This window comes from Anolis sagrei, chromosome 10 (assembly GCF_037176765.1).
Source record: "Anolis sagrei isolate rAnoSag1 chromosome 10, rAnoSag1.mat, whole genome shotgun sequence".
Classification (NCBI taxonomy): domain Eukaryota; kingdom Metazoa; phylum Chordata; class Lepidosauria; order Squamata; family Dactyloidae; genus Anolis; species Anolis sagrei.
Window position 1 is genome coordinate 18,163,069 of NC_090030.1, and position 25,990 is coordinate 18,189,058.

The window sequence follows — 25,990 nt, forward strand, 5'->3', positions numbered from 1 at the left end:
AAATGTGAATGCTGCAATTGGTCACCTTGATTAGCACTGAATGGCCTTGCAGCTTCAAAGCCCAGATCTTCCTGTCTAAAACCAGGACAGTGAAAATGATGACAATCGCTATGGATATGGAATATGGACGTGCGTGATGGAGTCTCTAACTACAGAATTTGGCTCAGATAAGGCCACCAGGCTGTTATTGAAACGGAAACAGATTTTAATTCATTAATGTGATTTAATGTTTTAAATGTATGTAATTATTGGATTTTATTATGGATTTTATTATGTGTATATTGGAAACATCAAATTGTTGCTGGGGGTTGAGAAGGGCGGGGTACAAATATCTGAAATAAATAAACAAATAAATAAAGAACAACACTCAAACAACAGGGAAATGCCAGACAGAAAACAATCTGGGCCAGCTTACAACTCTCAACAAAGGATTCCCCCAGGCAGGAAGCAGACAGGCTTTGAAGCTGCAAGATCATTCAGTGCTAATCAGGGTGGCCAATCGTAACATTCACACTTGCCTCCAACAGACAAGAGTTCTTTCTCCCACCCTGGACATTATTCCACAGATATATAAACCCCATTTGCCTAGTTTCCAACAGACCTCTCAACCTCTGAGGATGCCTGCCATAGATGTGGGAGAAACATCAGGAGAGAATGCTTCTGGAACAGGGCCAGACAGACTGGAAAACTCACGGCAACCCGGTGATTCCGGCCAGGAAAGCCTTCGACAATACAAACTTCTCTCCCTTTTCCTCTGTGACAATCAAAAGGAGGTATTCTCCCGGGCAAAAGACCTGAGATTGTCAATTTCTGAGCAGCATACTGAAAAGGACACAGCCTGGCCTACCGTTTTCCTTCACTTCTTCCCCATATATACATTATCTTTCCTCCATTACAAAAAAACCCAAAACAACAACGTATCGTATTGGAATTAGGCGACCTAACTCCTCACGGGTAAGAGAAGCCGGAATATAAAGGCAGAAACCGTGGTTGATCCAATGAGGAAGTTTCGTGTGACCACGACCGTCCAGGGCAGGAGGTGATCGCATGAAACGATGGCAGTGGTCACTCGCTTTGACAGCATCTTGAAGACGTGTGGCTCTGTTAGTTCCTCCTTTCCAGCGGGGTGTTGCCTGCCTCCAGGGACACAAGGAAAAAAATGCCACGTTTGAAGGAATAATGTCTCCAGACCCGTTTCTGACTTCAGAACGGCTTGGGAGGCTATTTCCCCCCGTACATTCGCTCAATGTCGTTGAGGTAATGGTTCTTCAGCTCTTTCCTCTTCAGCTTGAAAGCGTCCGTCACGAGACCGGTCTCCGGGGTCCACGGCTCGGGGCTTAGGCGCACCTTGACCGGGATCTCAAATCTCTCCAGTTTCACTGCGAGAAGGAAGGAAGGAAGAAAGGGATTGAGAAAGAGAGACTCCACATACTAAATATATACAACAGACCTGCATGCACAGAGCATTACATGGGAGGCAGAAGACTTAAGGCTCTTGCTAGTGTCCAAACAGAGTCACAGAACGATTTAGTTCAGTTTTCCAGGGAACCTTATCACTCATGTCTGAAGAGTCCTCAATGAAGCCACTAGAGCAATGTTTCTCAGCCTTCCTAATGCCACGATCCCTTAATACAGTTCCTCATGTTGTGGTGACCCCCCAACCATAACATTATTTTCGTTGCTACTTCATAACTGTCATTTTGCTACAGTTATGAATCGTAATGTAAATACCAGCTTATCTATCTGAACGCATCTCTCCTTATGAACCTTCCAGGAACTTGATATCATCTGAGGAGGCCCTGCACTCGATCCTGCCTGCTTCACAAGCACATTTGACGGGGACGAGAGACAGGGCCTTCTCTGTGGTGGCCCCTCAGCTGTGGAACTCCCTGCCTGGGGGTATTAGATCAGCCCCCTAAGGCCCGGGGGCCGAATACGGCCCTCCAAGGTCATTTACCCGGCCCTCACTCAGGGTCAACCTGTCTGAAACTACTGGAAAACACACAACAACAACAATCCTATCTCATCAGCCAAAAGCAGGCCCATACTTCCCATTGAAATACTAATAAGTTTAGATTTGTTAACATTATTTTTTCATTTTATTTATTTATTTATCTATGACATTTATATGCCGCCGCCCTTCTAACCCCGAAGGGGACTCAAACCGGCTAATTATTTTAATTATTGCATTGTTTTTTGCACTACAAATAAGATATGTGCAGTGTGCATAGGAATTCATTCATTTTTTTTTCAAATTATAATCCAGCCCTCCAACAGTTTGAGGTACTATGACCTGGCCATCTGTTTTAAAAGTTTGAGGACCCTATTCTATACCAACATTCATTTATATTATTCATTCTAACTGGAAATCACCATGAAAAAAATTGTATTGAAATCAAATAAACCTAAATAAATAGTCAGTGGCACAGCGGGTTAAACTTCTGAGCTGCTGAACTTGCTGACCGAAGGACTGACGTTCGAATCTGGGGAGCAAGATGAGCTCCCCCTGTCAGCCCCAGCTTCTATCAACCTAGCAGTTTGAAAACATGCAAACATGAGTAGATCAATCGGTACCGCTTCTTTGGAAAGGTAACGGCACTCAGTGCAGTCATGCTGGCCACATAACCTTGGAGATGTCTATGGACAATGTTACTTCTTTGGCTTAAAAATGGAGATTTAAAGGCAGCAGCCTTCACACTGAAACTTTTTCACATGAGGCTTCTCTCACACTCAGCCCTCTCATAGTCTAAGGCCTACCTCATGAGCACTACCCCCCAGAGTCGGACATGACTAGACTTAATGTCAAGGGAAAACCATTACTTTTATCTATTTAAATAGTCATTGAGAATATTTAATTTAATTTAAGGGAATTCTGTATATTGCAAAGCACAGCCAGTAGATGGCAGAAGCGTAACACATCTGAAACATGGCCAAAGGGCTGGCTATGGTTGGAGACATAGGAAAAGGGCTGGCTGCCTCAACCCTCCAAATGCACACATAAAGTAAAACAAAACACAAAATGGCAAAAAAAATTCCATTTCTCTATTTAAACTACTCAAAGGATTAGGTCATATCCTTTTAATGTAACCTCAGGGGTCACACATTCTGTCCAGGACTCTATTTACATCTTTGCTGTCAATTGCATTCCTTTCTCCAAAATTAGAATTTTCCATCCAGGATAGTTCCTTGAAATATGCATAACATAGTGGGCTCGCCAGTCACTTGGCGCAGTCTCCAGTGAAAAAGCATCAACACCAGCAAATGCTTTGAGTAACAGGAAGTGCAGCGATGCATCAGGACAACTGTGGACTCAGAATGCACTCTCTGCACGCGAGAGCTGGAATCCCGAGAACGGAAGGAAGGCAGCTCAGGCAGCTGAATTCCTGACTCCCGTGTTTTATTTACCTTTCCATCCTTTAAAAGGAAACAGAGGGGGGACTGCGTAAGGGGGACCAAGTGGAGACAACACTATTTCAGGGAACAGAACAGCAGGACAGTCATTTAGCGGGAATGGCCCTTGTCAAAAATATTAAAAAACAACCAGGTATTTTTAATTACAAATATGTGAATCAAGCACTGAAAGAGTTAGTAGGCCAAAGGCTGTGTTGTCCTGAGGAGAGTGAGTAGGCTAAAAGCCTGTTAGTGTTAGTTTGCCTCAGTGAGGGAACTCCTCAGTCTGTGTGAGGTGGCTTCTCTGTGGGGTAGGCCTTAATCTATGAGAAGGCTGAGTGTGAGAGAAGCCTCGGTGTGAGAACGCTTCAGTGTGAAGGCTGCTGCTTGTAAAGCTACTATGTATTTGTTTCTTTGGGCCAAAGCTAGCGTTGTCCTGAGGAGAGTGAGTATGCCAAGCCTGTCAGTGTTAGTTTGCTTCAGGGAGGGAATGCCTCAGTCATTGTGAGGAGACTTCTCTGTGAGATAAGCCTCACAGTGTGAGGTAGGCCTTAGACTATGAGAAGGCTGAGTGTGAGAGAAGCCTCATGTGAGAAAGTTTCAGTGTGAAGGCTGCTGTGTTTAAAGCTACTATGTATTTGTTTATTTGGGCTAAAGCTAGTGTTGTCCTGAGGACAGTGAGTAGGCTAAAGCCTGTTAAATGTTAGTTTGCCTCAGTAAGGGAGCATCTCAGTCTGTGTGAGGAGGCTTCTCTGTGAGGTAAGCCTCACAGTGTGAGGTAGGCCTTAGACTATGAGAGGGCTGAGTGTGAGAGATGCCTCATGTGAGAAAGTTTCAGTGTGAAGGCTACTGCCTTTAAAGCTACTATGTATTTGTTTGTTTGGGCCAAAGCTGGTGTTGTCCTGAGGAGAGTGAGTAGGCCAAAGCCTGTTAGTTTTCCTCAGTGACGGAACACCACAGTCTGTGTGAGGGGGCTTCTCTGTGAGGTACGCCTCACTGTGTGAAGTAGGCCTTAGTCTATGAGAAGGCCTCATGTGAGAGAAGCCTTGTGTGAGAAAGCTTCAGTGTGAAAGCTGATGCGTGTAAAGCTACTATGTATTTATTTATTTGAGCCAAAGCTAGTGTCGTCCTGAGGAGAGTGAGTAGGCTATAGCCTGTTAGTGTTAGTTTGCCTCAGTGAGGGAACACCTCAGTCTGTGTGAGGAGGAGGCTTCTCTGTGAGGTAGGCCTTAAACTATGAGAAGGCTGAGTGTGAGAGAAGCCTCATGTGAGAAAGCTTCAGTTGAAGGCTGCTGTGTGTAAAGCTACTATGTATTTGTTTATTTGTGTTATGGAAACCTAGTTCTTGTAAACAGTGCAACCATATTATTTTAATACAAAGAAAATCCTCTTATGAATTAGAGATAACATCAATCTATGAGCTTTTGTTCTTTTTATCACTTTGGGCTATGAGTACTTAGTCACGCTGCTGCTGCTAAGTTACTCGTTGTACATTTATGAGAAGAGTCTTTTGTTAATAAGTCCATTCCCCCAACAACCCTTTACTGTAACTCCTTCGGATACTGTTCGATTAATGTATTTTTTTGCATACTTTAAAATAAATCTCATTTCAGAGTAAATTATCCTCCCAAGGTGAGTCCAGAGTTCCCATACCAAGAGAAAGAGGGTCAAAAACACAGCTCTGGGAAACTAAGGAAACGGGGAATGGCATGGCGGGCAGAAATGAGACCAAAGGAGGGGAGTTTCCCTTCGAAATAAGCCAATGTGCTAATTACAAACCCAGGAATGTAATGAAATGCTGGAATGGTGAAATGCTGGAAGCTCAACTTACTTGCAATTTAAGAGAGTAGGGCAGGCATGGGCAAATTTTGGCCCTCTGGGTGTTTTGGACTTCAACTCCCACAATTCCTAACAGCCTACCGGCTGTTAGGAATTGTGGGAGTTGAAGTCCAAAACACCCAGAGGGCCAAAATTTGCCCATGCCTGTCATTCTGGAGAAAGGCACAACTTCCTTGACTCAGAACAGGAGTGTTCCTCTTCAAGGATTGAGGAAACATTCCCTACTTTTGTTTCAGGCTCCTCTGTTGCATCACAACAGCAAAGAAAATGATCGACACCCTCTTACTTTTGCTTGCCATTTCTTTAATCTCCTTCAGGACTTCTGCCTCCATGAGCGGGTTGTTGCAGATGTCCACCCAGCTGCCGGTCACTCCCTTCTGTTCCGCAAGAGCCGTCAGCTTCTTTTGGTTGGGAACCACAAAACTGATGACGTATGACTGGTCACTGGAACAGAGCGCAAGGGGACATTGTTCAAGCTCTGAATCATATTTTTGCGATGCATTCCTTATCTACAAGCCCACTCCAACCCCAAAGAGATGTGATTCAACTCCTGTCAGAAGTATTGCAACATCTTCCCGGAAAGAAATAGGTGTAATGAGGAGACCTTGCCAAGTTTCACCAAAGGCATACAGTTTCATCCATGTTAATATGTGTTGTTGAAGGCTTTCATGACCAGAATCACTGGGTTGCTGTAAGTTTTCCAGGCTGTATGGCCATGTTCCAGAAGCATTCTCCAGCCCGCCTCCCACAATGAGACTTGAAGTATGTCCTTGGTTGTTGCTTATGATGGTTGTTTTATTGTTTTATTATTGCTATAATTGTTTTTATGTTGTTTTATATTAGTTATATTTTATAAGCTATGTTTTAACTCTGTGTTTCTGGGCTTGGTCCCATGTAAGCCGCCCGGAGTCCCTTCAGGGAGATGGAAGTGGGGCATAAAAATAAAGTTATTATTATATTATTTTTAATCTCTCCTGATGTTTCGTCCACATCTATGGCAGGCATCCTCAGAGGTTGTGAGGTCTTTTGACGCGGATGACTAGGATGGTTTTAAATGGTGTATTTTAATATTTTGATAAATGTTTTTTAATGTTTATGGATGTGTATGTGAATTTGTGTCCCGGCATTGAATGTTTGCCATATATATGCTGTGCTCCGCCCTGAGTCCCCTTCGGGATGAGAAGGGTGGAATATAAATGTTTTAAATAAATAAATAATAAATAAATAAACTAGGCAAGTGAGATCTATATATCTGTAGAATGTCCAGGGTGGGAGAAAGAACTATTTTTTGTTGGAGACAAGTGTGAATGCTGGAATTGATAACCCTGATTAGCATTGAATAGCCTTGCCGCTTCAACGCTTGGCTGAATCTGGCTACCAGTGTAAAAAAAAAATCTAAAATCAGGACAGTAAAGAAAGACCAACACTAAAAAAAAACAACAGAGGAATTCCACACAAGAAACAATCAGGACCAGTTAATCACCTTCCAACATAGGATTCCTCCAGGCAGGAAGCAGCCAAGCCTTGAAGCTGCAAGGCTAATCAGAGTGATCAATTGCAGCAGTCACACTTGCCTCAAACAGACAAGAGTTCTTTCTCTCACCCTGGACATTATTCCACAGATATATAAACCCCACTTGCCATGTTTCCAACAGACGTCACAACCTCTGAGGATGATTGCCATAGATATGGGCAAAAAGTCAGGAGAGAACATGGCCATACAGTCCGAAAAACTCACAGAAATCCCTTTTAATATGAATGAGAATCACAGAGTTGAAAGAGTCCTCCTGACCACTTATCTGAACCCCCTTCTGCCATGTAGGAAAAGCACAATTAAAACACTCCTCGCAGATAGCCATCCAACCTCCACTTAAAATCCTCCAAAAGAAGGAACACAGAGAGGTTTTTTCTATTATTTTAGAAAAAGTGTCTTTTATATATAGTCCATCCTCCTCTTTCTATGCAGAGGGACTAAATGAAGAAGGAGAAAGAAAAGTGTTGCTTTCACACTTAAAATATTATTATTTCTTATTATTTATGACATTTAGATCCCACTCTTCTCACCCCAAAGCAGACTCAGGGTGACTTACATGAGTTCCATTATTCCATGCCCAAATAACAACAATTAACAACAATTTAAAACTACATTAAAACAACATATGTAAACATTAGATGACTATTAGGGGGAATATAAGGGGAATGCTCAGATGTTAAAAGGCAACAATGACTTCCAGGGCTTTCTTTCAGAGTATTATAACAGCTGTGCCTCTTTGTTTCATGACGCAACCAGAGCTGGGCTGTGTGTGTCAAAGGAATATCTTTTTCAGCCTTGCACCTGCCTCCACCATTTGTTTGCTTCTAAGCTTTTGAATAGCGGAGATTCTCTTCATTCTAGATTTTAGGCACATGTTCCTTGTTCAAAGTTGACTTTCTTTTTGAAACAGCCTCTCCCGAGAAACAAAGAACTGCAAAATTATGAAAGGGCTTACCTTTTGGCATAAGCGCAGATGTTGTCAATAAAGGGACAGTTTTTCAGGGCAGCCTCCACTTTGCCAAGCGAGACGTATTCTCCGGCCTGCAATTTTACCAAGTCTTTTTTGCGATCTGGAGGAAAAGAATTAGGGGGGAAAAAATCATGAGTGCTTTCAAAAAGCATACAATAATGTCCTCAGCATCTTTAACGTAGGAAGAATTGCCATTTGAAGGAAAGGAGATTAGACCTGAACATTACAGAGAACTTCCTGATGGTAAGAGCTGTTCAGCAGTGGAATATGCTGCTGCCTCAGAGCCCAGAGGAGGTTTTCTTGGAGGCTGAATGGCCATCTGTTGGGGGTACTTTTATTATACTTTTCCTGCATGGCAGAAGGGGGTTGGAGTGGATGGCCTTTTGAGGTCCCTACTCTTTTACTGCAAGCTTTTTGAATCTGCTTTCTGCCTTCTTACACTTTTAGTATGGAGAGTATGTGCTGTGTGCTTTGAGATCTCTCTCTACTTGTGTGTCAGGAGAGATGTAGGGATTGAGTTTTTCCCTCTCCTGAAACCTTAGAAAAGATGGGTGTTAGAGTAGCTCAGACTCAGTTCTTGACTATAAAGAAATGCAGTTATTTTTTATCTATATAAATAAAAATGTAATGTTCGTTTGTGGGATTAACAGAACTCAAAAACCCCTGGACAAATTGGCACCAAATTTGGACACGATACACCTAACAACCCAATGTATGTCCTTCACTCAAAAAAATGATTTTGTCATTTGGGAGTTGTAGTTGCTGGGATTTATAGTTCACCTACAATCAAAGAGCATTCTGAACTCCACCAACCATGGAATTGAACCAAACTTGGCACACACTTCTCTCATGACCAACAGAAAATACTGGAAGGGTTTGGTGGACAGTGTTCTTTGGTTTTGGAGTTGTAGTTCACTTACATCCAGAGATCACTGTGGATTCAAACAAGGATGGATCTGGACCAAACTCAGCCCCCTCCCTCCTGACTTTCCGAAAAAGAGTAAAAACTTGGCTCTTCGAGCAAGCATTCGGAACCCCGGAGTAAACAGACAAACTAGAGTTGGAAATTGACCCAGGAACAGCCAAGACAATGTAACGGATGAAGATTTGAACGAGAGGACATGGTTTCTTTTTAAATTGTTTATTATGCAATGTCGTTTATGTTTAATTGCACTTGATGTTTTTGCTTTATCAACGTATGTATTTTGTTTCGGCATCGAATTGTGCCGACTGTGTATACCGCCCTGAGTCGCCTTCCGGCTGAAATGGGCGAGATAGAAATAATGTAAATAAATCAATAATAAATAAATACACAAATACTCAATATGCCCAAATGTGAACACTGGTGGAGATTGGGGAAAATAGAATCTTGACTTTTGGGAGTTGTAGTTGCTGGGATTTATAGTTCACCTACAATCACAGAGCATTCTGAATCCCACCAATGATAGAAATGGGCCAAACCTTCCATACAGAACCCCCATGTGGGCCACAGAAACGCGTGGCAGGGGACGGCTAGTTATAAACAAACATTTTGTAATTTTTTTTTTCAAGATTGGACTCTGCATATTTGCCTCCTAAGCTCTGAATTCTTTACAGCCACATCACACAGCACCTGATTCATACACAGCTTGCTAGTGAGCTGATGTTCAACTTTAAGTGTCCTGTTTGTTTTTGGATGCTCTGCTTTATGTTTTAGGGTAGTTTTTCCTAACACCTACCAACTCTTAGATAGATAGATATGATTTACACACACACATATATTATATGACAGATACAGTATCATAGATTTGAAAGAGACCCCTAAAGAAGGACAATCATGTTCCAGAGTAGGCAAACCAGACATCTCCACATCAACACTGACAAAGAAACAAGAAGAAATACTGTTTACCCACAACCATAAAGAAATAACATATATTCAAAACCAACACCTTCTCGTTACTTTATTTTCCAGATCATCAGACTGGGCCACAGCAACGCATGGCAGGGCACGGCTAGTGATTCTATAATTCTATGATTCATCAGTGAAGCCCAGACTTTCGTGTATGCAGGGGAATGCTCAATCTACATTGGACATTTGGAATAACTTATTGAAATTGAATCAGAATGCCTTAAGCAGGAAATTAACTTTCAGGGAAGTGTCTGAGAACTGGAAACCAAGCTACAAATATAATTATAAGATTTCAAATTACCAAAATGTCTAGTAACCAAAATCCCTTTTGCAATGTGTCATAAGAGCACAATTCAGCATGCATCCCTGGAATGTTTTGAACAAAAGGTAGGTAAAGGTAAAGTTTTTCCGACATTGTCTAGTCGTGTCCGACTCTGCGGGATGGTGTTCATCTCCATTTCTGAGCCAAAGAGCCAGCGTTGCCCATAGACACCTCCAAGGTCATGTGGCTGGCATATAATATAATTATATGATAGTACTTTAATGTGTTTATATTAGTGTATTATTGATGTGATGTTTTTAAACTATTGTGTATGAACCCCCTTGTTGTAAACTGGCCTGAGTCCCTCGTTGGAGATGAGAAGACCGGTATATAAAATTTCTAAATAAATAAATAAATGACTGCGTGGAGTGCCGTTAACTTCCCATCAGAGTGGTACCTAATGATCTACTCACATTCTCATGTTTTCAAACTGCTAGGTTGGCAGAAGCTGGGGCTAACAGCGGGAGCTCACTCCGCTCCCTGGATTCAAACTGGCAACCTTTCGGTCAGCAAGTTCAGCAGCTTAGTGGTTTAACCCACTGCGCCACTGAGGGTAATGTCTATATATTAGATGTGCTTTACCAAACTGCAATCCCATCACAGTTAATAAATAATAATTAATAACCACCTATGATTTGTAGACAGCCGTCAGGATGAAACTCCCCGATGTCCCCAGTACAAAACCAGTACTGGCCATTTTGGTCAGCGATAAAATCTTCTGCCGTTTTCTCCTCATTCCTGAAGTATCCCATGGAGACGTTGGGCCCACCGATGATGATCTCTCCCCTCGGGTTGGGCTGGTCTCTACTTGTGTAGCCTCCTGAGAAAGTGAAATAGAATAGCAGGTGAATGCAATAACAGCACTCACGATCTGTCTCTCAGAAAGCAATGAAGCAGGGCTGTTGTTCTCTCACCTTCTTGCCAATCTCTCAGTTTAATCTCACAGCAGATTAGAGGCGCCCCGACTCTGCCGGTACTGTAGTCAGACACTAAAGGGAGGAGGAAAAACATTTTAAAATCACACCCTTTCATTATTATAACTACATAATAATACTGCCAGAGTGAAATGAATCCTCCGGTCAATGTTCAGCTAAAAATAATACAATGAGGCCTTCTGGGTGTGAGGATTGTGCTGCCCAAAGGGCTTACCTTCCGTAATTGTCCCTGCCCCACAGGTCTCCGTGAGCCCATAGCCTTGGCCGACGGGGCAGCAGAAGCAGATATTCATGAACCTTTGCGTCTGAGGAGAGAGGGGTGCTCCTCCCGAAAGCATCATGCGGACATTCCCTCCTAGCAAGGCTTTCACCTTCTTAAACAACAGCCTGAAAGGAAAGGAAACGGATGTCACTGGGACAGAACAACATGCCATCTAGGGCTCCATCCCTGCTTTGGATCATGCCCCATTGGTGGCTCATGTGCACTCAGCCCAAGGATCACGGTTATCCTTCAGACCAGCCATATCCGAATATGCAAATGTGTGATCCAAATGCATTAATCCAAAGCCCTACTGAAAGCGAGGCCCTATGGCAGTGGTTCTCAACCTGGGGTCCCCAGATGTTTTTGGCCTCCAACTCCCAGAAATCCTAACAGTTGGTCAACTGGCTGGGATTTCTGGGAGTTGTAGGCCAAAAACATCTGGGGACCCCAGGTTGAGAACCACTGCCCTATGGCATTAAGATGTCATATTTCTATCCTATTCTCTCGCAGCTAAATTATTATAAGTAAACCTTAGACCCGTGGTTCTCAGCCTTCCTAATGCCGCGGCCCCTTAATACAGTTCCTCAAGTTGTGGTGACCCCCAACCATAACATTATTTTTGTTGCTACTTCACAACTGTAATTTTGCTCCTGTTATGAATTGTAATGTAAATATCTGATATGCAGGATGCATTTTCATTCACTAGACCAAATCTTGCACAATTTTAATACTGGTGGGGTTGAGGGAAAATATAGTCATTTGGGAGTTATAGCTGCCTGGATTTATAGTTCACCTGAAATCAAAGAGCATTCTGAACTCAGACTTGGTACACAGAATTCGCATGACCAACAGAAAATACTAGAAGGTTTGGTGGGCACTGACCTTGAGTTTTGGAGCTGTAGTCCACCTGTACCCAGAGAGTGCTGTGGACTCAAAAAATGATAGATTTGGACTAAACTTGGCATGAATCCTCAATATGCCCAAATGTGAACACTGGTGGAGTTTGGGGAAAATAGACCTTGACATTTGGGAGTTGTTGTTACTGGGATTTATAGTTCGCCTACAATCAAAGAGCATTCTGAACTCCACCAAGAATGGAATTTAACCAAACATGGTACACAGAACTCCCATGACCAACTGCAAGTACTAGAAGGTTTGGTGGGCATTGACCTTGAGTTTTGGAGCTGTAGTTCACCTGCACCCAGAGAGTGCTGTGGACTCAAAAAATGATGGATTTGGACTAAACTTGGCATCAATTCTCAATATGCCCAAATGTGAACACTGGTGGAGTTTGGGGAAAATAGACCTTGGCATTTGGGAGTTGTAGTTGCTGGGCTTTATAGTTCGCCTACAATCAAAGACCATTCTCATCCCCACCAACAATAGAAGTGGGCCAAACTTCCCACACAGAACCCCCTAAGACCAACAAAAATAATGTGTTTTCTGATGGTCTTTGGTGACCCTTCTGACACCCCCCTTGCAACCCCCACCCAGGGGTCCTGATCCCCAGGTTGAGAAACGCAGCTAGACACTTCCTAAATTTACATGCTCCAAGCAGTAGTCCTATCCTAAGTCTCCATCCATTCATTCTCACCAAAGCATATAATACAAGACTGTACAGCAGTAGGTCATATTTAGTATTTCTGCTGTGCTGGTCCTTCAGACCAAGAAACACAAAATCAGCATAGAAATCACTGCATAATTGGATGAACCCCATGCAAGTTTTGCTCCTAACGTATTGACTTATATACTATCACATTTTTGATGACCATAGAGACATAGTACATACATAAGCTGTACTTACAAGTTGCAGAGTGGTGCGTCATATCCCCGTTTAATTTGTTCCAGTTTGTAGTCATAGCCTATCTTAAACAGCGTTTTCTGGATGTAGTTCATCTCTTGAACTTTACTCATAACATTCTTATAAATTCGATCCATAATTTCCTACAAAGCAGGAGGGTAGGAATGTTTAGAAACATAACAATCCAGAACTGGTTTATACTGGTGTAGCCCAACTGCCTTTAGGGGAATGGGAAGGAGCGCCTCATTCATTTTAAACAGCTGAATCGTTCCCTCATTGTATAATACTTAATGCGCAGCCTGGTTAACCATTTGCGGCCATTTTTAGCCAGAGGACATTCTGTACAAAGATTAAATAGAAATGTGCCATGGATAAATGAAAACTCTCCTTCCTGCACCATTCATCCATAGTATTGCAACTGACTGGATTTTATTACTAGAGTTACAGCAACTAAACTGTTTTTCCACTAACTTGTACTTGGTATTTGGAAGCACAAATAAAGAAATACGAGAATTGTGTAATTCTCATGCTTTCGTCTTTTCAGAAAATGTTCCACTCCCCCTCCATGTTCAACAAGCCCTGATATTTATGCTCAAAGGATAAAATTAATGGCCATTTACATTACAGGAAATACTCATAAAATTAATGATACACAATATAACTTGGTAAAATTTTGGTTGTGTTTGCTAAAAGTAACCCACAGATCAGTCTCCCTCCAAATCAAAGCTGCTGCAGCCATTTCTTTGGGATTAAATAGTAATAATAATAATAATAATAATAATAATAATAATAATAATAATGACATTAATAATACAGCCACTAGAGTGTCTGCTGTGGACTCATCTTGTTGTGTTTCGAATAATAATAATAAACTTTATTTATACCCCGCCACCATCTCCCCAAAAGGGACTCGGGGTGGCTTACATGAGGGCAAGTCCAGTAGTGCATTACAACAAAATAAAACAAAAACACAAAACAAAAATCATAATAAAGTAAATAAAACAAAAGAATAAAATAAAACAGTGCAAAAATACAATCACTCCTTCAAAGTGCAGCAGATTGCTTGGGAGTAAATGGGAGACATTGGCTTCCTGACATTCTGTATGAAACAGACACAGTCAGCGACATGCATTTACAGCTGTTTGAAGTAAACGGTCATCTGCACTTAATTCTTCCCCTCTCCATCATTTCAGTCTCCCTCTACATAGAAATGGGTTAAAGTTGTAGTTCAGCCTTTGATTGTGCCTGCACCTGATCTGTCTGGGGATTTTGGGCCTGTTTGTCATTCTGATGACTCTGGGGATTCTGGGTCTGCAAGTCAGCAGGAGAGCCAGCCAGAGATTTTAAGCCCTGAAAATGAGTGGTCTGTGTCTGAAGGCCACATTACTGAAAGGCAGTTCGCTAGGGAAGCAAGGTCAGAAACAGATTAAAATGAAAGTTCAGGTGGACAGACTAATGAGCAGTTAGATAGGAGATATACGTTCCGTCAACATAGAGCTTCTCAGGAGAGTTTACGAAGGTCAAGATGCCTATTAGCCAAGAAGTCCTTATCAGTTTCCCAGGAGAGAGGACATGATTTTCTCTCTATATTAGCTAGCCCAGCAGATGGGTCTGTCAGTACAGGCAACACTGGTGTTTGAGTATAGATCTATTGTCAAGTCAAGGGATTTCTAGTTCCATGTTCCCTTTTGTTCTTGTTTCACGATTCCTAGTTTGAGGACTGCTCCTGAATCTCATGTTTTGGATTGATTCTGCTTTCGTATTCCTGGTTTTTGATGCTACTCTTGTACTTTGAATTCTGTGGATTATTCCTGATATTTGGACTTTGGTCTTTTACATTATTTTGCTGAATTGCTATATATATATATATATATAGAGAGAGAGAGAGAGAGAGAGAGCAATTCAGCAAAATAGTATATGTGTGTGTGTGTATATATATATATATATATATACACACACACTTCAATAAACTGTTTTGCTATTTTACCTTGGACTGGAGTGTATGTTAAGTACAGAGGTGGACCCCAGCCCAGAAGTGCAACACCAGCTTCTACTCTCTCTGGAGAGTCTCTTTGCACTTTGAAAAGTCAAAATCACATGGAGGAGGAGGGTCTCTCCATCTGACTGTTGCTTTTTGCAACAAAAAAAAAAGGGGGGGGGGGCAAGAGGAAACCCCAAAGGAACAGATAGGACTAGTGTACTTCCCTTCTTTATGTGTTGAATATATAGAAGTCTAGTATCTAGATCCAAGGAAGTCATGCTACCCCTCTATTCTGCTTTGGCTAGACCACACCTGGAATACTGTGTCTAATTTTGGGCACCACAATTGAAGAGAGATATTGACAAGCTGGAATGTGTCTAGAGGAGGGCGACTAAAATGATCAAGGGTCTGGAGAACAAGTCCTATGAGGAGCGGCTTAAAGAGCTGGGCATGTTTAGCCTGAAGAAGAGAAGGGTGAGAGGAGACATGATAGCCATGTATAAATATGTGAGAGGAAGGCATAGGGAGGAGGGAGCAAGCTTGTTTTCTGCTGCCCTGGAGACTAGGACGCGGAACAATGGCTCCAAACTACAAAAAAGTATATTCTATCTGAACGTTAGGAAGAACTTCCTGACTGTGAGAGCTGTTCAGCAGTGGAACTCTCTGCCCCAGAGTGTGGTAGAGGCTCCTTCTTTGGAAGCTTTTAAACAGAAGCTGGATGGCCATCTGTCAGAGGTGCTTTGAATGCAATTTTCCTGCTTCTTGGCAGAATGGGGTTGGACTGGATGGCCCATGAGGTCTCCTCCAACTCTATGACTCTACGATTCTATGCTTCTATGAATCAATACAATTACCAAGTACCAGAACAGGCCTTAAATGGCACGGGAATGTAGATTTGCCGTCTGAAACGTGTTGATTTTAGGTAATATGTTATCATGACTTTTCACATCTATATACAAGAATTACCATACCGGGCAGTTTCTTTATCTCTTTCCAAATTGAAGCTTCTTGGAGTGATTTATATGCAAGGTAAGTATTTTATATTAGCTGCAAAATCCTACCCATACTTACAGGCACAGCTGCCATCAAGGTGGGCTTCAGAACGGTACAATCTCCTTTGCTTCCCTTTTTAATTTTACTTGACTGCAAGAAAGAAAGAAAAAACAAAATCCCAATTTGAATTCACAACCTCCTTTCATGAAATACCTGTGCAAATCATTTAGCCTTTGCAAGCCAAAGCTATTCAGTTAACCCACAAGACAACTCTTGCATTTCAACATCTTCCGTTGCCTCGGGGTCAGCAACTAAAGCATGTCATAGGCATTACATAGGCAAGCTTGTAAAACTGGTGCAGGCTGGTACCATTTTTGGCAGCCTCCTTGTAACGAAAATCCTAAAGCTGGATGCTGATGGTGCCAGTTACAACGTTAGCTTACTCAGGACACAGAGCAATGCTACAGGAGAACCTCTTAAAATGTAACTTCCCTTACACTTTTATGTACATTTTACTCCTGGGCATTTAACTATGATGATGCTAGGGTATACTTTAAGGGTAAAGGTTATGGTGTTTACTGTATGGAATATAAAATTATTTCCTTTTTGAGCAACAACTAGTCAGACAGTGTCACGTCTTCTCTTACCTGGTCTGAAAGCGTGAGAGGAGAGGAGTAGCCAATCCGACAGCCGTAAGTAATACAGGAAATCTCTGCTGTCAGTTCTAATACATGCGCCAGAGGCAAGTAGCCGATGTATGTGTCTTTGGGTCTAAGGAAGGAATATTACAGGCCTCAGAGTACAGGAAGCAGAATCTCTCGATACAAGGCTCTAAATTAGCAAACTGAACGATGCATTTTCTGAATGCTTTCCTCTAAACCTGGATCCAATTTTTTCAAAACATAATCAGGCTGATTGTTCAAAAGAAGCTTTTATCTGCAGCTATGACTAACTGGACTCACCGTGCCTGGTTACTTCAGGTCTGACTCCAGTAAGCAATCGTCCACCTCACATTACCATATATATTCAAGTATAAGCAGAGTTTTTCAGACCTTTCTTAGGCTTATACTCGAGTTAAGATTATATATTATTTTTCTTTATTTTTATTACATTTATTATTTTATTACCTTTATTTATTTATTTTAATGAATTTTTATTAATCACAAAAAGAAAAGTGCTTTGTTATTTTACATAAAAAGTGGGAGAACATTAAATTGATAGTAAAGTACTTTACTATCGATTTTTATTACATTTATTATTTTATTTTTATTAATTTAATATTCTACTCTGTATATTATTGTTATTATTACATTTATTATATTCTTTATTATTGTTATTATTACATTTATTACTTTTCTCTATTTATTATTATTATTACATTTATTATTTTTCTCTATTATTACTATTACATTTATTATTTTAATGTATTGTCGATGGCAATTATACGAACTCCAAAACCCCCACAATCCATCCTCCCAACATGAACGAACAGCCAACCACCATTCCCCCTTTTTAAAATATAATAAAACAAAAACAATAAAATAGTAAAAATACACAAAAACATTTTTAAAAGATGCACAATTTCCCCCTCTGCAAGCAAACCAAATAATTACATGTACCGTATATACTCCGAGTATACGCAGAGTTTTTCAGCCCTTTTTAGACTGGAAAAGCCCCATTGACTTATACTTGAGTCAGAGTTATTTATTATTTTACTCTGCTGTTGTTATCATAGTAATTATTACATTTATTATTTTGCTTTATTTTATTATTACATTTATTATTTACTCTATTACTGTTAGTATTACATTTCCATTATTTTACTCTATTATTATTTTTATTTTTATTACTTTTATTATTTTACTCTCTTTATTATTATTGGAAGGCTACGTCAGCACATTTACATGGAAGAAGGTTAGAATGATGGTTTAATCAGAGTTGGACAATCTTATCTTAAATTACAGTTTTATGTAAATATTCAAAAACTTAATCTCCTGATGCCTCAATTAATGCAATTTTATTCGTATCTATTTTTATTTTGAAATTTACCAGTAGCTGCTGCATTTCCCACCCTTGGCTTATACTCGAGTCAATATGTTTTCCCAGGGTTTTTTTGGAAAAGTTAGGTGCTTTGGCTCATATTCAGGTTGGCTTATATATATATGGTAATTGCTTAATGGCACATTATAAAAATGGTGGCATATAACAGGGAGACAGTCTTATTTATTTATTTATTTCATTTACTTATAGCCCGCCCTTCTCACCCCGGGGGGGGGGGGGGGGGGACTCAGGGCGGCTTACAGAGGAGGCACAATTAGATGCCTAAATCAATTGACAGCAATACAAAATACAAAAAAGCAATTCAACAGTTAAAATTAAAACATCAGTGCATAATAAAATATTAAGACAATCTCATGCTCGGGTTCAGAGTCCATATATCCATTCCATTCCATTTGTCCTTGTCTGTCGTCAGATCCTTAATTTAGTTGCCAGTGTGTCCAAAGGCTTGGTCCCAAACCCAGGTCTTCAGTTTTTTCCTGAATGCCAGAAGGGAGGTCGCCGATCTAATCTCCCCGGGGAGTGAGTTCCACAGGTGGGGGGCCACCACTGAGAAGGCCCTGCTCCTCGTCCCCGCCAACCTCACTTGTGAGAGTGGCGGGGTCGAGAGCAGGGCCTCCCCAGAAGATCTTAAACTTCGAGGTGGGATGTAGAGGGAGATCCGTTCGGACAAATACACTGGGCCGGAACCGTATAGGGTTCGGCCCTCTTCTAGTTCCAGCTCTATTTGCTACGGATCTGTTTTTAAGCCTCTAAATAAGGTGTGAACAATGTGTGATCTATAGGCCATGCACTACACTTTGCACCTTTTATTTTCTTTCTCTCAAGAAGCTAACCTCATACCCTCTGGAGACCCCCAGAGGGCATTATGTTATGTTTGGAGCCCAGAAGCTTATTTTCAAAACTAGTATGGACTGCTGGATGTTCCCTGCTTCTGATGAAACCTCTCTCAAAAACATCCAAAGTATAAGCAGGATGTGAAATGCAATATCCATTAGTGGACAAAGCAGAGAGTGTCTGCATGTCTTGCTGTGGATCAGTGTATGTTGCTTGTGTCCAGCAAAGAAAGAGCTCTTTGCCCAAGCAAGATAAGGGTGTTGTTGGGGTTTTTAAAGTAAGTTTTCAGATACATTTCTGACAAAGCAAGGGATTCTTACCCCAGTCCAGGTATCCGCTCACACTGCCCTGTCATTCCAGCTATGAGGTTTTTATGCATCATCATCACTCCTTTAGGCCTCCCAGTGGAGCCGCTTGTATACATGACTAAGGCCATGTCTGTCGAAACAGGTCTGCTTGGAGGGGTGCTTACTATAAAGAAGAGAAAAATATATAGAAAGGGAAGATTATACATGAAAGCAGCATGGAAAACATATTTTGTATGGAAACCAAGGCCAGAAAGTTATTTTTGTTCTTTACAATATGTTCTGTCTACTTAATCTTTATGAAACAAATTGCAAAATAAGTTAAAGGTAAAGGTTTCCCCTGACATTGTGTCTGACTCTGGGAGGTCGTGCATATCTCCATTTCCTAAGCCGAAGAGCCGGTGTTGTCTGTAGATGCCTCCAAGGGCTTGCTCCCTCCTCCTCCCTATGACTTCCCCTCACATATTTATCTCTGGCCCTCATCATGTCTCCTCTCAGCCTTCTCTTCTTCAGGCTAAACATGCCCAGCTCTTTAAGCTGTTCCTCATAGGGCTTGTTCTCCAGAATGTGGCCAGCATGATTGCATAGAGCACTGTTATCTTTCCGCAGAAGCGGCACCTATTGATATACTCACATTTGCATGTTTTCAAACTGCTAGGTTGGCATTGAATGTTTGCTGTATATATATTGTGCTCTGCCCGGAGGGTGGAATATAAATGTTTCAAATAAATAAAATAAGCAGGGGCTAGCAGCAGGAGCTCACCCCGCTTAGGAAATGGAGGTGTGGTGCACATCTCCATTTCCTAAGCTAAAGAGCCAGCATTGTCCATAGATGCGTCTAAGGTCATGTGGCCATCATGATTGCATGGATCACGGTTATCTTCCCGCAGAAGATGTCTTCAAACTACTAGGTTGGCATTGAATGTTTGCTGTATACATGTTGTGGTCTTCCCTGAGGGATGGAATATAAATGTTTCAAATAAATTAATAAAATAAGCTGGGGCTAGCAGCCAGAGCTCACCCTGCTCCGCGTATTCGATCCACCGACCTTTCGGTCAGCAAGTTCAGCAGCTCAGCAGTTTAACCTGCTGCACCACCAGATTAATACAATTCTCTCTATCTCACAAAATAAGCCAGAGCTACTCTTGCTCTCAGTATTTACAACAGGGTAGATAACTACTCAGTCCTCTGTGAAGGACATGATGGGAGCACAACTTTTGTTGTCCTTCTTTGGGGATCAAAGAGAGAAGGGAGCACACCGAGGCCTCTGCCTACCAGCCTCAAAAGCTGGCGGATCAGCGGATCAAATACGCAGAGTGAGGTGAGCTCCGGTTCCAGGCCCAGCTTATTTTATTTATTTACTGTGAATTGTACATTCACAGAAGACCTGCTTCTAAATCACTTGTAATTCCCATCAGGCAGAAAATGGCAAGGGAAGATTTACATGCCATATCTACATAGTATTTTTTGTGACAATTTTAAACCAGACATATTAAACCAAAAAGAAGCACATCCTGTCAGAGCACTCCTCAGCTCTCAGAATAGGTACCTGCCCTATGGCCACCCTGACTGGTAAACATATTTCAGTGTATAACAATGTTTTATTCATGGAGCTGCTTACGGAAGAAAGACAGGTTTCTCTCTTTCTCTCGTCAGCACTGCATGCAAGTTCTATATAAAATGAAGGATATTATGAAGCACGATTTAGCTGATCAAAAGCTACTCTGCCATCTTAGGAAATGCAATGTAATCATGAATCAGGGCTGTTGTTTTAAGACATCGTTGTCTGGAAAATGAGTATGCAAAGGGATTTTGACCCACCTTTGGGACTGTAAGTCATAAGCTTTTGTAAACTTTAGATTACTACATCAGATGAAAGCTGAAGTAAGTAGTTTTAAAGTCTACAAAAGCTTATGCCATCAACTTCTTTGCCATAGTGTCAAAGATGCTACATAAGAAAGACTACGTAAGGTAGAAAAATGAAATGCAATGATACAGAATGAGGGATGCCTGGCTTGATAGCAGAACATGTAAAAAAGATCTTGGAATCCTTGTGGACAGGAAGAGGAACATGAGTCAATAATGTCATGTGGCAACGAAAAAAGCCAATGAGATTTTGGCCTGCATAAAAAGGAGTTTAGTGTCTAAATACAAGGAAGTCGTGCTACCCCTCTATTCTGCCTTGGTCAGACCAAACCTGGAATACGTACAGGTTTCTCCTTGACATTAAGTCTAGTCGAGTCTGACTCTGGGGGGTGGTGCTCATCTCCATTTCTAAGCTGAAGAGCCAGAATTGTCCAGAGACACCACCAAGGTCATGTGGCCAGCATGACTGCACAGAGTGCCATTACCTTCCCGCCAAAGCGGTACCTATTGATCTACTCACGTTTGCATGATTTTGAACTGCAAGATTGGCAGAAGCTGGGGCTGACGAGGAGAGCTCATCCTGCTTCCTGGATTCGAGCTGCCAACATTTCAATCAGCACTGCAGCTCAGCAGTTTAGCCTCCTGCACCACTGGGGGCTCACACCTGGAATACTGTGTCCAATTCTGGGCACCACAATTGAAGGGAGATGTTGTCCAGAGGAGGGCGACTAAAATAATCAAGGGTCTGGAGAACAAGCCCTATGAGGAACAGCTTAAAGAGCTTGGCATGTTTAGCCTGCAGAAGAGCAGGCTGAGAGGAGACATGATGGGGATCATCTACCACAGGGGTCCTCAAACTAAGGCCCAGGGGCCGGATGCGGCCTTCCATGGTCATTTACCCGGCCCTCGCTCAGGGTCAACCTAAGTCTGAAATGACTTGAAAGCACACAACAACAATGACAACAATCCTATCTCATGAGCCAAAAGCAGGCCCACACTTCCCATTGAGATACTAATACGTTTATATTTGTTAAATTGTTCTTCATTTTAATTATTGTATTGTTTTTAAGTGATTTTTGCACTACAAATAAGATATGTGGTATGCATAGGAATTCATTCATGATTTTTTCAAATTATAATCCGGCCCGCCAACAGTTTGAGGAACTGTGACCTGGCCCTCTGTTTAAAAAGTTTGTGGACCCCTGATCTATCAAGATGTGAGGAGAAGTCATAGGGAGGAGGGAGCAAGCTTGTTTTCTGCTGCCCTGGAGACTAGGATGCAGAATAATGGCTTCAAACTACAGGAAAGGAGATTCCACCTGACCATTAGGAAGAACTTCCTCATTGTGAGAGCTGTTCAGCAGTGGAACTCTCTGCCTCTGAGTGTGTTGGAGGCTCCTTCTTTGGAGGCTTTTAAACAGAGGCTGGATGGCCATCTGTCGGGGGTGCTTTGAATGCAATTTTCCTGCTTCTTGGCAGAATGGGGTTGGACTGGATGACTCACGAGGTCCCTTCCAACTCTAGGATTCTATGAAATTTGAATGGCCCAGATAACTAATATCAAAATAAACAGTCAATATTGCTCTCCTATACCGAAGATGTTGCTTATATTTTTATTAGAAGGACAACATTGTAAAAGCACAATTAAAATATATTAAAATATATGGGAAAGGGCATCTTGCTGTGCATAAACAGCCATACTCGCCTTTCAGCTCATCAACTTACAATTTTCTGGTTTGGCTCCCAGCTCTTCTACCGCTTGCATACTATGAATCTCCAGTCTTTTCGGATAGTCTGATGTGTTGATGGTCTTATTATCCACATAAATAATATGTCTGAGGTTGTGGATTTCTGACAATGCGTTCTGATGAAGAAGAAGAAGTTGTTTAGGGCTGGTTGGTTAACACAAAACTCAGCTATTTGGATGCATCTCTTGCCCCTCATCCTCCTCCCATCCCCAAATATACTCAAACTGGCCTAGAATGGGTGGCATTCATTTTTTAAAAAAAATTAGTCCACCTACACTTTGCTGTCTATCACTCTCTCTAGTGTATAGTACATAGGATTTGGCAACCTCAGCATGCAAAAGCTAGAGCAACCAGGAAGCATAATCACCATCATCATTATTTATACCCTGCCACCATCTCCCATAGGGACTCCTTGGCGGCTTACAGAATAGCTCACAATGGTGCCATACAACATATAAAATGCAGTACATCAATATATAAAATCAGTAACACATTTACATAAAACCAGACATGTAAAAAGCAACCTCTATTAAATAGAATCAGTAAAATGGGGCTATGGTTGTTGATTAGAAAGAGCCATACAATCAATTTAGTTTTCTTTCTTTTTTTGAAATATTTTTATTGATACAATTCCCAGAATGAATATATATATATATATATATATATATATATATATATAAAGAAGGAAAAAGGGAAAAAAAGAAATATAATGTTTACATCGAAAGTGGGAGAACATTTTGCAGATAGTTTTCTTATGTGTTTTACCCACCCAAAAATGCTACAACTGGTAGAAATGATGCTCCATATGGTCAGTTTCCCAGTATTTTCAAAAACAAAATTATAAAACCAACTTACTCAAGACTTTTTTGATCAGGCTTTGTAATCTGATTGCAAAATGCATATTACTGCAGGTTTTCACATTCTCAAACATTTCAGCTGGAATGGTTTCTTCCATGTGGAATTATTACTACCTTGGGCCTTCTTGGTTTTTTTCCACTGTCTCCAAACAACTCAATCCAAAAATACCGCAAGATCTCTATCATTACCCACTAGATGAAGTAATTGGAGTAGGACTTACCTTAAGTTTGCCTTCCAAAAGGTCTGTGCTAGTGATCAGATACGATGCCCCAGATTCATTCAAGCCATAGGTTACTGCTTCTTCTCCAAGGGTCGCATATAATGTAACCACTGTGTCATAAAAGGGGAGAAAATAGCTTAAGCAATAAAACCTCTAGTGCTTAAGGAAAAAATGATTTTGGAAAAATATATAGATTTTTTTCATGACTGTTTCATATTTCAGATGTATTCCCACTCTTGTTACATCCTATATAGACTACTGCAACATGCTCTATGTGGGGCTGCCTTTGAAGACTGTCCAGAAGCAAGTAGTCCAACGGGTGGAGGTCAGATTCCTAACTGGAACAGTGTACAGAGAGCGTACAACCCCCCCCCCCCCCCCGTTACGTCACCTCCACTGGCTGCCAGTTTGCTACCAGGCACAATTCGAAGTCCCATAAAGCGCTAAACAGGTGGGTCCCCAGGTGTTTTGGCTTTCAATTCCCAGAAATCCCAGACAAATTACCAGCTGTTAGGATTTCTGGGAGTTGCAGGCCAAAACATCTGGGGGGACACAGGTTGAGAACCACTGCCCTAAATGGTTTTGGTCCAACTAAACTGTCCAACCGTATCTCCCTTTATGAGCCAACTGGAACTTTAAGATCTGCTGAGGAGGCCATGCTCTCGGTCCCACAATCCTTGCAAGTGCGACTGGTGGGGATGAGAGACGGGGCCTTCTCTATGGTGGCCTTTTGGTTGTGGAACTCCCTCCACAGTGACATCAGGCTGGACCCATCCCTCCTGGTCTTCAGGAAAAGGCTAAAGACCTGGCTTTGTACACAGGCTTTTGGAGAACAGGATAATATGGAATCAACCCCAAAAACTGGAATAATGACCATAGGAAAGCAAATGCGTATGGAAACCAAAACTCGGCACTTTATTATCGGTTGTTGTAGGTTTTTTCGGGCTATATGGCCATGTTCTAGAGGCATTCTCTCCTGCCGTTCCGCCTGCATCTGTGGCAAGCATCCTCAGAAGTTGTGAGGTCCTCACAACCTCTGAAGATGCTTGCCACAGATGCAGGCGAAACATCAGGAGAGAATGCCTCTAGACCATGGCCATATAGCCTGAAAAAAACTACAACAATCCAGTGATTCTGGCCATGCAAGCCTTCAACAATATACTTTATTATGGTTTAATCGGTGATGTTTTAAATTTTATTTTATTGCTTTTGTGTGTGTTAATTTGTTTTCATGTTTTAATTGTTTTGTAGTTTGAAGTGGCTTGTTTTATGACGTGGCATTGAATTTTTGCCAGGCTTTTTAAGCCGCTTTTGGAGTCCCCTGCAGGGTGAGGTAGGCGGGGTATAAATAAAGTAAATAAAGTCAAACCTCAAGTATATATAAATATGAGGACAATTCCTAATCATATATCATTATTTTTATCTTGTGTGTTTTATGTAACAATGTCCCTAATAAGCCATTAAAAGCACTAATTCTTGGACTTATTCTTGTGACCTGGAAAAGTCCATGAGAAGAAATGGAGTGCCCCCAAATCAGTGGTAACAGACCTATTTTTCTAGGAGTTTATACATATCAAACATGTTATCAGGACTCACGAGGAAAGTTATATCGGAAACAGGTTTGTGCTGCAAGCATCCATTCGGCTCGGGTTTCACAGAAGATAGCAACCGTGCTCTTTGGCTTTAGCCCAAGTGCCGCAAGACCGCTGCCCAAGTGGTTCAGTTTCTGGTTCATGTCTTCATAGTTTAGCCACCGATAACTTCCAAGGATTAGCTGATTAGAGAGGAAACATTTGCTTGGTAAACTGCTAAATTCCTTGAAACATATGCATGAATATAAAAGAGCAAGAATGACAAAAAGGATGAGCACCTAGCATCTAAGCCAGATATGGGCAAACTTTGGCCCTCCAGGTATTTTGGACTTCAACTCCCAGAATTCCTAACAGCCTCAGGCCCCTTTCTTTTCCCCCCTAGCCGCTTAAGCTGAAAAGGAAAGGGAGAAGGGAAAGGAAAGGGCCTGAGGCTGTTAGAAATTGTGGGAGTTGAAGTCCAAAACACCTGGAGGGCCCAAGCTGCCCATATCTGATCTAAACCTTTTAATGCTCTTTAAGAAAATCACTATTGCTGTGGAAAAAACCACCATACACAGTGTATTTTTAAAAAATAAAATCCAATGTTGGAAG

General features: G+C 41.5%; 1 protein-coding gene across 3 annotated transcripts in view; it reads right to left on the reverse strand.

Moving 5' to 3' along the window:
- Positions 1–747: 747 nt before the first annotated feature.
- The window catches only part of ACSL4 (acyl-CoA synthetase long chain family member 4), a 31,039-nt gene continuing 5,796 nt past the window's right edge, over positions 748–25,990 (reverse strand). For all 3 annotated transcript variants that reach the window (XM_067471573.1, XM_067471572.1, XM_067471571.1), the window contains exons 3-15: positions 25,404–25,581; positions 23,808–23,917; positions 22,707–22,845; positions 19,131–19,281; positions 16,563–16,686; positions 15,994–16,065; positions 12,945–13,084; positions 11,093–11,265; positions 10,858–10,932; positions 10,572–10,763; positions 7,719–7,833; positions 5,516–5,673; positions 748–1,379 (exon numbers count right to left, since the gene is read on the reverse strand). In XM_067471573.1, coding sequence (XP_067327674.1) covers positions 1,222–1,379; positions 5,516–5,673; positions 7,719–7,833; positions 10,572–10,763; positions 10,858–10,932; positions 11,093–11,265; positions 12,945–13,084; positions 15,994–16,065; positions 16,563–16,686; positions 19,131–19,281; positions 22,707–22,845; positions 23,808–23,917; positions 25,404–25,581 — 1,785 coding nt within the window. In that variant the 3' untranslated portion in view covers positions 748–1,221. The remainder of the gene's footprint in view (positions 1,380–5,515; positions 5,674–7,718; positions 7,834–10,571; positions 10,764–10,857; positions 10,933–11,092; positions 11,266–12,944; positions 13,085–15,993; positions 16,066–16,562; positions 16,687–19,130; positions 19,282–22,706; positions 22,846–23,807; positions 23,918–25,403; positions 25,582–25,990) is intronic.